At 37.2% G+C, this 13,417-nt stretch overlaps 1 protein-coding gene and 2 long non-coding RNA genes across 4 annotated transcripts in view; all 3 read right to left on the bottom strand.

Moving 5' to 3' along the window:
- Positions 1 to 2,277: 2,277 nt before the first annotated feature.
- Positions 2,278 to 2,665, bottom strand: LOC134814380 (uncharacterized). The gene is made up of 2 exons (XR_010160144.1): positions 2,581 to 2,665; positions 2,278 to 2,456 (listed from the first exon to the last, which is right to left on the bottom strand). It is a non-coding gene; the product is annotated as an uncharacterized LOC134814380 (long non-coding RNA).
- Positions 2,664 to 3,644, bottom strand: LOC134814381 (uncharacterized). Its single transcript, XR_010160145.1, has 3 exons — positions 3,042 to 3,644; positions 2,837 to 2,908; positions 2,664 to 2,717 (listed from the first exon to the last, which is right to left on the bottom strand). It is a non-coding gene; the product is annotated as an uncharacterized LOC134814381 (long non-coding RNA).
- A 6,331-nt stretch (positions 3,645 to 9,975) lies between these two features.
- Positions 9,976 to 13,417, bottom strand: part of LOC134813932 (uncharacterized) — a 67,687-nt gene continuing 64,245 nt past the window's right edge. Inside the window, exons 1-3 of one of the 2 annotated variants that reach the window (XM_063821871.1) lie at positions 10,649 to 11,743; positions 10,166 to 10,280; positions 9,976 to 10,033 (exon numbers count right to left, since the gene is read on the bottom strand). In XM_063821871.1, the coding sequence (XP_063677941.1) occupies positions 10,186 to 10,280; positions 10,649 to 11,726 (1,173 nt within the window). In that variant the 5' untranslated portion in view covers positions 11,727 to 11,743 and the 3' untranslated portion in view covers positions 9,976 to 10,033; positions 10,166 to 10,185. Of the gene's footprint in view, positions 10,034 to 10,165; positions 10,281 to 10,648; positions 11,744 to 13,417 lie in introns of those variants that run through there. The other variant, XM_063821873.1, reaches the window with a different exon arrangement.

Here is a 13,417-nt window from a genome sequence, read left to right as displayed (position 1 = left end):
CACCTCGTGACAAATATTTTAGTTTTAATACTGTCATAGCAAGGACTAGGAATAGCTCAACTCTAATAACTAGATCAAACATCTCGTGACAACTATTACAGTTTTAATACTGTCATAACAAGGACTAGGAATAGCTCAACTCTAATAACTATATCAAACATCTCGTGACAATTATTACAGTTTTAATACTGTCATATCAAGGACTAGGAATAGCTTAACTCTTACAACTAGATCAAACATCTCGTGACAACTATTACAGTGTTAATACTGTCATAACAAGGACTAGAATTAGCTCAACTCTAATAACTAGATCAAACATCTCGTGACAATCATTATAATTTTCATACACAACTGATCGTACAGTTTAAAATGGAACAAAACAAGACAGAATAATTGATCACATGTTAAAAATAAGCTGATTTAGGAGAAGCAAATATTAGTTGAACAACTCTTATTGCTCTACGAGGGTACCGAGGAAAGAAGGTGGACACCAAACGTGAGATTCAGCTATCAGAAGTCTCATACAACCTCATCCCTGCCCCTATAATGGAGTAGATCATGTGTTTTGTTAAAAAAATTTTGAAAAAATTATTGGTAGCAATGAATTGTGCTCTGCCAATTGCAACACTTAATTTGATTGTGCTCTGCCAATTGCATCACTTGCGTTAATTGAATGTATATATACTGTTTGACACACTTTTACCTTAACTAATCTCTGTCACATAAAATACTGGAAATAAAGTTCACAACTATGAACTCAAATGTATATAAAACACACTCACAATTAATCGTACAGTTTAAAATGGAACAAAATAAGACAGAATAATTAATAAAATGTTAAACAATAAGCTGATTTAAGAGAAGAAAACATTAGTCAACTGAAATTCTAGTCTGATGAAGTGCACTGCAACTGTAAACTCAAATGTATTAAACAAATTCACAACTGATCGTACAGTTTAAAATGGAACAAAATAAGATAGAATAATTGATCAAATGTTTTAAAAATAAGCTGTTAAAAAATAAAGGTATCAGACGAGTAGCTTAAATGCGGGCCGAAGGTCTCAATTGAAGGAATAAATATTGTAATGCTGCAGGGCGCTGGGGCGCGGCATAGCAACCATCCAATGTGCAACCATCCAATGCGAAAATTTAAAATCACATTTTGATATAATGCGCGTGAGTGCTTACAAATTTGCTTTTGGCGGAGATATAAACTGCGCCATATTTTGTATTTTTTTGGGACGGCTGCACACATGAGGACTATAGTGCAAAGAAACTGATGCCAACTGTTGCTCACTGCTGCTCACTGCTGCTCACTGCTGCTATGGGCGCGCGCGCGACAGCAGCAGTACAGTGAGCAGCAGCTTGAGCAGCAGTTAGCAGCAATTTCTTTGCACTATAGTCCTCCTGTGTGCAGTTAAACTTAGCTTAACTCAAAATAAATTATTGTGCTACACGGTGAATTTGATTATTCACACTTACGTCTTAAAGGCAACTTTTGGTACCAAAATTATCAAAATCAGAGACAAAAATGTTGTGCCAACTAATGGCGCTCATTACATAAATCATTTGGTAAATCAATAACTTGCTCTAACGAGAGCCCTCTCGGCCTCTCGCTTGCAGTAGCGCGCGATCGCGCCGAAGGCGGCAAATTCTATTTGTGAAACAAGCGCGTAACGCAGTACGCGTATACACATCCGGCTATGTGAAATCAATAACCATCGTTAGATTGACGAAATGCACCGTACTTGGAGGACTTCGCCGCTTCGACGCGCCGCGCAAACTAGCATTCTCGCAGAGAAACGATCTCGATGGATTGACATTGTCAATCAAGTACCGTACCTGGTACCACTTGGCGCGCCTCGCCGAGATGCGAAAGACTAGATGAAGGATTGACATCGTGAATCAAGCACGCTCGCAATTCAGATTCGACGCCTGTTAAGAGGCGTACTCGGGTTTCAGCACGACAACTTACTTAACGGCCTATTTAATGCTCCAATTTTCCATGACTTCCAGAGATTATTTATTTATTATATTTCATTAAATTTAGATGACATTAATTTAACTACGTATAATGGGCTCCTTTTAACTAGAGTATGGAAATTCAGGTTCCGATATTATGGAATACCTCCCGGTTTGAGACTCACTCAGGGCACAGTCCAAACCCAAACTCTCTTTGTACAGATACAATTTTAGGACAGTAATTTCTATTGTAATTATGGATTCAGAATTTTAGGTGAATTTATATCTGGAAGATAACCAATTAAAACAAATTAATAAAGGGTTGTAAAATAATTGGGTTAAATAGGACTACAATATTAATTTAACTCTCATATCTCATAACTTAGTCTTAATGTCCATTTACCCCAATAATTGAAGTAGTAGCGAATGTGGCGAGGGTGAAGCGATTAAATAGGATGATTCACGAGGTCGCTGTTCCGGTTCTCTCTCTCTCTCTCTGAAGAGATCATATATCAATACAAATTTAATAGACCACACTAATTATACGGAATATAGGTATTAATTTCCTACTTCTAGATAACTTACGAACTAGAATCACTATAAGTATAATTTACTAACCAAGGAATAAGAATATAAAGTGGCGATCTGGTCTTTTCATATAGTGGAATGTCAACTAGAACTGAACCATCTTGCATGGTCATCCGAGGATCTAACATAGTGACGAACGGTTCTCGAGGAAGGAGGGGGGAATCAATCTGAAGTAAGATAATTATAAGTACGGAGCGTTTAAGTAGTGACAATATTCAGATTGATTAAGTTAAATTAAGGGAAAATCTATCGTAGGAACCTCTTAATGAAGACGTAATAAACTTACGAAGCAATACGACTGGTGGAGCTTAGGTGAGGACAGGCAGAGCAAGTGGGTTGGGTATCACCGTCATATTGCCTGGAAACCAATAACTATTAGAACTAATAATTAGTACACAGGAAATAACTATAATACTACAATCGTCAACGTTAACAAGTGGAAAAGTGCTATGATTATGAACGATGGATTAAGGTTTACGTAAGATTTTTACCTCAGGAAAGGAACTCCATAGCCTAATTCTGGAAGGATCTATCGGGAACAGGTAGTACTAGTAGTGCGAGGAATCTATAATAGAAATGAGTAACATGTGGAGAGAGAACGGATACAGCAGAGCAAGACCCCGGGCCATGATAGGAACAGGTGAATGCAGAAGGCGAAAGGCGGAAGGCAGCGAGCAGCAGGCGAGCTTCCCTTTTTGTAGACTGCTGGTTGACAGGTCTTTGGGGAGTTGAAGGGGGAGTTGATTCTCATGGCACTCTTGTAACACCTCGGCTAGTTCGTCAACACAATAATCAAAAATCAATGCTGTTAAAATAATTGTAAGTATTCTTTTAACTATAAGTTCTAATAAATTTGAAACTTTAACAATCTTCAAGCCACTACTTTTCCCACCGGGAACGTCACAATTCCAAATAACTACTAATTTACAACGGCTTAAAATACTAACTACAGCTTCACGCCGTGGGACATTGCAACCCTACCGATAAAGACTTCAAAACTAATCTGACTACCAGTCTAGACCGACTACCAGTCTTTTAGTAAAACTATTCTATAAATTACTATAATTATAATACAGGCCGTTAGATATTGCAAACCTGAGATATTGCAAACCTGAGATATTGCAAACCAGTTTACCCTCAATTCACTATACCCCTACCTAACAACGCCCGACCACAGGGGGAACTGAAACCAGGTTTTCGATCAAACGCTGCCATGTGTAGTCAAACGTCGCCAAAAGTTGCTCTCGTCCAATGAAATCGCTGCATTATGTAAGCCAAGCTTTTGATTTAAGATGTCAATCCTTCGCATCTCGCCGATCTGTGGTTGCGAGAAGCATATTTGATGCGCGCGCGACCCAGTAGTGCATCGCGCTACAAGCCAAGCTCCGCATATATATGAATATATGTAATTCAATTATGCATACTGACTTGCAAAATGCAGCGATTTCATTGGACGAGAGCAACTGTTGGCGACGTTTGACTACAAATGGCAGCATTTGATCGAAAACCTGGTTTCAGCCCCCCCTGTGCGACGGGAAACAAGATTACTTTTACATTAATTGTGAATCAAATTATTTTGCTATTTGTCACCTATTATTACATATTAACGAGGGAGCGCGCGCATCGCACGAAAAAACAAAAAACATTTACAATGAATACCAAAACAAATTGTTTTTTGAAACGGCTGCAGTTAACCGCTCCTACTAAATCGCTCGCCCAAATTTTAAGAAAATTCTTGTGAAAAGGCCCTTTGGGCATGAAACTGATCTAGATCGGTGTATTTTTGGACGCTGATTCCGAATCACCGGTAAATTTTCAAATATATCAAAAAATTTTTTTATAACAATTTTGCACAATACATTACACGAACAATGACCTAATTTTTTATAAAACTTTTGAAAATTTCACTTTCAATATTTTGGACTTGGACTATTTACCACTTTTATTCCCACATTGGATCCGCCGCTAATAAAACACTTCTGAATGTCGTAGAAGTTCTAGATTGAACCGATGTGTTCAACAACATTAGAGAAACATCTTTTTATTTGCCAACCTTTTATTATATAATAATCAATTAATTAATTATATAATAAGTAAAATTGTTTTAAAAATTTCAAAAATATAAATTTTAACCAAAAATCTTGCCGTGACGATAAAACGGTAAAATGTAATATTTAACTTGAATAATAGAACAAACACCGTCTACATAGATTAGATAACAGATAAAAGAGATCCAGATCAATGGAATAAACGTCGAAATTTGTACGATGCTATAGCTAATAAATATTTGAACATCATATAATATCGACTTAGTATTGTGCTTAACTAGGATTGTTGAACTGGTTAGTTTAAACAAGAGAAACTGAATCCTACGATCTTAAATAACTCATGATTGACAGTTTATCGTTTCGGAAGTTGTAAGCTTCACTTTTGCTTTATGTTACGACTCTACCCGTAAAAAGTTGAAATCTGCCAAGAATCGAGGACTGACATCACTCGAAATAGTTAATATTTTGACAACAGCAGAACACATCGTGTGCCTGAAGACTAAAACGGCGTGCTGCTTCTATTAAGTAACAGTCAAACAAATATACAATAATAAGTAATATGTTTTGTTATAACCGTTGATTTAGTCTTTTAATTTGATGTCAGCGGCGAGCGCGACTAGATGCATTCTTAACCAATACAAGTGTTTAATTTACCAGCAAATGAGGAGTTAATTCCGGTGAATAGCTTTAAGAGGCGAATGATTGACAAAGTAAATTTGTATGGAATGAAATATGGAAAGGGTTTGCTGTCCCCAGGTACTATTAACTAAGTTATCTTATAGTTAAGTGCACTAACTTTTAAACTATGCCCAGCAAATTTGAAAACGATAGATACAGTCCTGAAGCCTTTCATACTCTGTAATGATTAATCAAAACCGTCCCGCACCAACAGATTGGATCAACGAACCCCTGGTCCAGAACAAAATTAACGGCAAAGTACAACGTCCTGACCGATTCCCGCTCAGGAGTGAACGTCTATTGTTTGTTAATGCAAGCAGTGACCATATACCAGATCCAAAGAATCTTACGGCTAATGAAGATGAACCGGTTGTAACAGAGGCAGAACCATTCTTAGTTCACGAACACAGTTTAAACAAATGTCCATTCTGTAACCTAGAAGATCGCACAAATGATAAATCCTCAAGTTCCGGGTTCTGGCAGGGTAAGTTATTGTGTGCGGGGAGGGGGGAGGTGGTAATAGTACACATACGTTAGGCATTTTTACCCTACGTCTTGGGGCATTCGATTTTCCGAAATCAGCGTCAAAAATACACTGCTTTAATTAATTTCAATACCCCCAAAGGGCCTTTAGTAGGAGGTGGCAGTGCAACGTGAAGTGGTTATTGTTTTCCTCCGAAGCTTAGTGCACTAGATTCCCCCTATAGGATCGAGCAGAAGCCCAATTACGGTAATCTAGCACCCTGGTCGCATGGTTATCGATTAGGAAATCATTGATTTACCAGATCAATTTCGCTAACTATAATAATCTAATTTTCTTGATACTACGTCAATTTCATCTGTTTCGCCGGCATCTTTTCAGAATTCATCTCATATTCCGAATATAATGGCCTTTTGCAATGTGCAGTTTGACAGCATGTTCGCAAACAACGATTATGTTGATTACAAGACTCAACGGAGTTGGTAAGGATCGGCTATTCAGAACGATTGCATCTATCGATGAAAGTGTAATATATAGCTTTTTTGAAATTCGCGGCAAATTCTACACCAGCTTACCAAAGCATGTCGGAGACCTTATGATGCGCAGCTGATTTCATCAAAATCGAGATCATTGACTAATGAAGCCAGACTTTCGGTACTTGAAACAGAAGTCGTAAATCTTCAACAACAGACATCAAGTGCGAACAGCTCCCTCCAACATCTTGGGGCAGCTGAACAACCTTCTTATCGTGTTTACCATCAGCTTGCAGGCGTGGGATTGACAATAACTAGATCCGATAAGCTGGGGATGGAAGAGGAACAAAGGATCACATGTACCAGTTGACCACTCTTATTGATACAGCTCCGATAAAGCTCATTCCCAAAACATCAGTTGCAACTGTTTAAAGTCAGTTGTGGCCATGCCTGTTCATGCAAAAAGCATGAATACATGTGATTTCAACCTGCCTCAAAAATGTCAGGACAATTGCACCAATGTGCCCAGCTGAGGACTCATAAGTAACTAGTATACATGGTTAAATTAAGTGCAGCGTCGATTTCCCAATCAATTAAATGAAAAATTGTTAATTATTCGTGTTATGCAATTTTAAAACTATTTTAGAATCGAAAATAATTTTTAAAATTTTTGGATATTTTAAATAATTTGATTAATTAATTATTTAATCCAAAGGTTGGCGAATAAAATTTGTTCTCTCTTATGTTATAAACACAACGGTTCAATCTATAACCTTCTACGACAATCAGAAGTCGTTTTATTAGCGGAGATTCCAATGGTTAAAAGTGGTAAATAGTGGTTATCTTCTTACAAATTTCGAGATTTGAAGATAACACAAAATCTACGTGTCTATGAATGGCCGGGTTGGGTTTTTGGGCATAGATTATTCTTCTTGGCCAGTTGTATTGCAATAGTTGAACAGTAAAGTTAGAGAATAGGATACTAAGGTATCCTGTTCCGGCACTGGTCCGTGATCCAGACATGTTAAACATATATTTTATAAGATATAGTCTATAGATTGAATATACTGTTTAGTATTAACAAAAAAAATGTTAAGTTTGTGAGACGTCTAAACTCATAATTTTTACTTTGTAAAGGAATGACAAGATCATGAATCTGTCAGATTCGATGACAATCAAGGAATCTTTTTCAATATGTATAGAAAACCGCGTTTCTTGGTATTTAGTGTATGCTAGTCAAGCTCTAGTCACGTGGCACGAACGGCAGGGCGTACCGTGTAATAGAAATGAAACGAGTAACTAAAAATGAGAATTAAATAAATGGAAAAGTAATACAAAGTGAACGTCAACAGATAAAAACTTCCAAGTGTTCGCTCCAATCAATTGACGTGACTAATCACAAATGGTAGTGCTCAGTTAGACTGGCTACCGTCAATTTGAATCCCTTAAAATGATTAAGGGGCAACTAAGAAGTGAGCTCTCCACATCCGGCTCTCCCGGTATACTCTAAAAACTCGTCACGCCACACTGCGTGACGGCACAACGCATCTGCCTGCACCACGTGACTCGCAGTCTCGCCAATGAGCACTCCACTAGCAGTCACCCTGCGTCCGCGAGGACCAACCACAGGTCTGGCTGTTAGTCAGGTGCAAAGTGAGCGGACGGCTCGTTACAGACAGTTAGTCTGACAGTAGTTCTGCCAGCCAACCGACTTACACTCAAAATGTGTAACTCCCAAATACGAACATATAAAAACATTGGTTATTATATAATACCCGGAAACACATACTAAATTCTACGTCCCTTAAACGTTATGCTAAACTAAGATATCCTAAAAGATATCTCTAAATACCATATTACAACAATGGATATTTTTAATAATGCTCGAAACTTACAACAGTTTTATATAACATGCACTTGACTATTTAGGATTTGCGCACGATTAAATGATCTCTCAAACGATTACGCAGCAACAAAATCTTTGATATTAATTATAATCACTGGCATCGAATTTCTGTACTGTTTCAGTATGTACTATTAACTATATGCGACCATCTAAATTATGATAATTTTGAGCTTCAAATTTAAAATAACATACACAAGACTAAAGTAAAAGGTAAATCTACTGAGTCGACGGCAATAAAAAATAGTATTCTCGTTAGCTCAAATTACCACGTAACATTTTGATCAGAAATTGTGGTCACAAAATTTACCTTCTTAAAATTAACTCCGTCTTAACAAGGGTTATAGCCCTCGATATGCACTTAAGAAGAAGTTGTGGTCTTTTGTTTGTCGGTTTATTAGACTAGCAGCAAATCCCATCATTAATCGTACTTGTACTTGTAGTTGTACACTCACCTCACGCCAGTAAAGATGGTAACACAGTAATATTGTTAATAATTGTGGGGTTGAGAAAATTGAAATATTCTACTAACTACTAACTTCTATTGCTGTGGTACCTGTTAGCCAGTACGCTGTAACGAACTTGTAGACAGTCAGTTTGTGATTTGTTGCAGGAAACCACATGGTTATCTCAGCTGGAAGTTAACCTGTACCTTAATATTATCAGGAATACATATTTGTGGGTATCTGCCCTGTCTACAGTACTTTAGTGCATCCTAACTCTCTGTTAGAGCACCACGCTTATGTTATATTCTTATCTTTCTTCATAGAAGAATTTTTAAGTCATCAGAAATCCTATAGATTCATTCCGGTCACCATTATTGTTGCATTCAAATTTATTATGACAATGATCACATTAACCAGTCCCAATGTCATCTCAAGGCGCATAAGTTGGCCTTATAATAGCTCAGTCACTGAGTGCCCAATTGAAATAATTCTTTCTGGTATGACTTACTACCACCACTGGTTCAAGGAATTTATCAATCTATCCTGGTGATAATTTGGTTGACAGATATTAAAATGTACGCTAGTCAATCATATGTTCTATTTTTGAAATGTTTGATATTTTGGCATTCAAAATTTTGACTGGATGTCTGTCCAATGACCAAAGCAGAAAGTTAGAAATGAAACATCAAATTAGAGATTGTGATTTAAATCACTAAAATTTAAGTTAATACCGGTAAGAATTGATATATTCACGTACAATACAATAACTTCAGAGTTCATATTAGATTGTCGATACAATTACAACAAATTTACAATAAATTCACTTATACATAATTCAAGTATGCTTTTAATAATGTATGAGGCAAGGTTAAAGGTAACATTTTAAATCTAATTCATTGATTTGGTATGTTTCATCTTAACAGACTAATTAAACAGCCATGAGCCAAACCAAAGTTAAGTACCATGATTACCAAAATATAGTGATAAAAGTTACAGCATCCTTTGTTGCAATAATGCAGTATAAAACTTTTTTTCTTTTTTTTTTTAAATGGAGATGAGCAAATGAAAGTAATTTCCTAGCGTCCTTAAAATCATCGTCCATCAACGAATACTACATGTCATAGGTACTACTTCTTAAATACTCATACTGTATAGATAATATCAAATGTTTCAAATTATACTTGGTATCAACAACCAAGTTTTACTGTTTAAAATTAAGATTGATAATTTTAAGTGGGTCCAGTGTGCTTCCAGTTTATTTGCAATTCATGTCCATAACAAGGTATCCGTAAACTTATCTCCGTTGTTGAAGTAGATTTTGATCAGCATTGGAAGGTCGGGATAATTTCGCTTCGTCTCGTTCTCAATTAGGGTAGGTTCTCAACGTCAGTATATGCAGCTGTCATTCGCGTGACGCGTCAGCATAGTTTAGTGTATTTCCTCTCCGGTAGCACCTGATTTGAAATTATGTTACAAAAGTGAAAAGTCGAACGACACATTTCAATTTAAGATAGCTACTGAATCTGCTTGATTTGCCATTTGAAATTGAAACAATATTCAATAAGTAAGTGTGATGAGTAACTTACATAATCTTGGTAGCAAGGCTTTATGATAATTCTCCGCAGTGATCGATCTGATCGTCATCCAGATCTTTTATCAGCTCGATTACCTTGTCAGTAATCGTCATCCCAAACAGTCGATCTGAATAAGAGGAGAAGTTAAAACTCGTTTACTAACAGTACTGTCGATCTGGTATCAATTCGTTTAAAATATGTTGATATTTTGATCGAGTTAAATAAATTGCAAGAATTTTATGGTATCGAACATACATATGTCGTATTGAGTGGTTGTAAATTTTGATTACTATTATTGTGCTCTAGTTGTCTTACTAATTGTACTCGTAAACTGTAATAATAAAGTTTTATCAAACGAAATGGACAAATATGTATGTTACTGGTTTATTAGTATCAAGCATGCAAAATAAATTTCCTTAATACGAATTTCATTTCAATTGCAACAAAATATGAAAAAACGTTGACTAATTTATGTAAATATTAATTGCATCTTACTGCTAATTGAATCCCATGTCGAGGTGAGTTGTTGGTAGAGAGTGTGAGTGAAGGTTTTATTATAGTACTCGGGCGAATAGAACATATCCCACTTTGTCAAATTCCCTTTCTTTAGCGCACATTTAGACTCCGTGAGATTCCTAAGTTCCAACTTTGTTTCTTGAAGGTCGCTCTTCGTTTCATTTAAATCCCCCTCTGTTGCTCCAAGCTCCCTCCTGACCCCAACTAACTCCTCATGGGTAGAGTTGAAGCGTTCTTGTACCCCAACTAGTTCCTCCTGGGTAGAGTTGAAGCGTTCTTGAACTTCGAGTAGATCTGTCCTCGTTTTGTTTAAGGATAGTTCCAGAGAACTTTTTTCTCTCACGGCCAATTCCAGCTTTTTCCGAGTTATTGGTAGTTCAACAAATGCAGCACATCTGGTGTCTATATCCAACACAGTACCAGATCTGCTCAGTTTGAGAATGTCTTCCCACTTTATTACCCGGTACTCTTCCAACTGCTCAGGAATCTCTGCACAAAATCCACCTGAAGACAGGGCAGCTACTTCTGTAGCCGTCAGTTCTTTAGAGTACATATTAAAGTTAAAAAGCATGCCTCCAAAATGGTGCCCGTTATTTGTTCCATAATTCCCCAAGGTTAATGTTCCGCCTGTCTGCAGCCTTCTCCCGGAGGTTGTTGTCCTGGTCCCTACTTGTTGCCCGTTCACGTACACACGGAAGGTTCTAGAAGCTAGGCTCCAGGTTGAGCAGTACAGATACCAAGTATTGTCAGTGGGGAACTTGCTGGCCAGATTAATTTGGGTACTGAACAGCATGTTGTAGTAGCCACTGTCTCCCAACGCTAGTTCCCAACCATTATACGCGAACGCTATAGGAGTATTTCCAGATTGGAACTTGCGGACCCACACACAAACAGAAAACTTTTCTGCCAGTGAGTTAACTTTGGGACTGTAAGATATGTAAGCATTTTGATCATAAGCAAATTTAAGAGCTTTATCGCTCTTGGTGTCGCTGGCTGCGGTAGTAAACCCTGGACAGGCAACAAATACCGATAATACAGAGAGGATAAAACGTAACATAGTGACTCGGTTGAGATATCGATTTAATAAATATTACTGGCCGACTGATCTGGACAGCTAGTCAGATCTTTTAAGTAATGGAGTCACAGTCTTAGGAAGTTAGGAGTTGAGAGTAACGCGTGAAAGTTAGAAGTAGGGAGTAACGCGTGGACATTGCGTGATTTTGGGCACCTCCCTGCAGATTATTCTTCTTGATCAGTAGCATTGTAATAGTTTAATAGTAAAATTAGAGGATAGGATACTAAGGTCTCTTGTTCCGGCACTGGTCCGTGATCCGGACACGTTAAACATATATATTATAAAATGTAGTCTATAGATTGAATAATTTATACTGTTTAGTATTAACATCAAAATGTTAAGTTTGTGAGACGTCTTAAATCATAATTTGTTACTTTGTAAAGGAGTGCCATGATCATGAATCTGTCAGATTCGATGACAATCAAGGAATCTTTTGCAATATGGATATTTTTACTGAGTTCAAAACTTACAACAATTTCATATAACACGCGCATGACTACAGCAACGAAATCTTTGATATTAATTATAATCATTGAAAACGAATTGCTGTACTGCATCAGTATGAACTACGACCATCTAAATTATGATATTTTCGAGCTTAAGGGGGGGGGGGGGGGGGGGGGGGGGGGGGGGGGGTTGTGAAACTTGGTTTCGAGATAGCAATTGACCAATAAAACTAGGACTTGTGACCAAACTTTTGAGGGGGTCCCGGACCCCAACCGCCTAACGGTGCCCGCAGGGCAGCCACACCCATATTTGGTCCAAATTAGGCCTAATTTAGCCAAATATCCTGAACGTGCCCAAAACCATATGACCATATTTGGGCATACGCACCTAATTAAATTCGATCAAATTAGTAATTTGATCGAATTTGGCCCATAAATTGGTCAAATATCAATATTTTTAATGAAACCAACTTTATATGAAAGGTAAGTCTAAACTACACATTCTCTATGATTGTCAGCTCAATATCTACCTATAACTGTGGATTCTGTGTTCAAATAATCGCAAAAAATGAACAAAATCGCCCATATCTCTGACTCCGCTCAAAATAATAGAACTCAATAGGGTTTCAATATTTTTTCATGAAATTTTCAGAATCAACGTAGAATTGTTTTATGACCTTAAGTTTTGGGACAGAATTTTGAGTAAGGCCTTTTAAAAATTTGGCCGCCAAATTTTTTTTCTAGTTTGTTGGTCAACTGCTTGTACTTGTACACTCCCTTAAAATCACCACACGCCAGTAAAGATGTTAACACAGTAGTATTGTGAATAATTGTGGCGTTGAGAAAAGTGAAATAGTCCCCCAAGTCAGTACTTAGCCTGGGGGACTACTACTAACTTTTATTGCTGTGGTACCTGTTAGCCAGTACGCTGTAACGAACTTGTAGACAGTCAGTTTGTGATTTGTTGCAGGAAACCACATGGTTATCTCAGCTGGAAGTTAACCTGTACCTTGATATTATCAGGAATACATATTTGTGGGTATCTGCCCTGTCTGTACTTTAGTGCATCTTAACTCTCTGTTAGAGCACCACGCTTATGTTATAGTCTTATCTTTCTTCATAGAAGAATTTTTAAGTCATCAGAAATCCTATAGATTCATACTGGTCACGATAATTGTTGCATTAAAATTTATTATGACATTGATCACATTAATCAGTCCCAATGCC

This window comes from Bolinopsis microptera, chromosome 4 (assembly GCF_026151205.1).
Source record: "Bolinopsis microptera isolate Bmic1 chromosome 4, MBARI_Bmic_1.0, whole genome shotgun sequence".
Lineage (NCBI taxonomy): Eukaryota > Metazoa > Ctenophora > Tentaculata > Lobata > Bolinopsidae > Bolinopsis > Bolinopsis microptera.
This window is presented reverse-complemented; position numbering and strand designations above follow the sequence as displayed.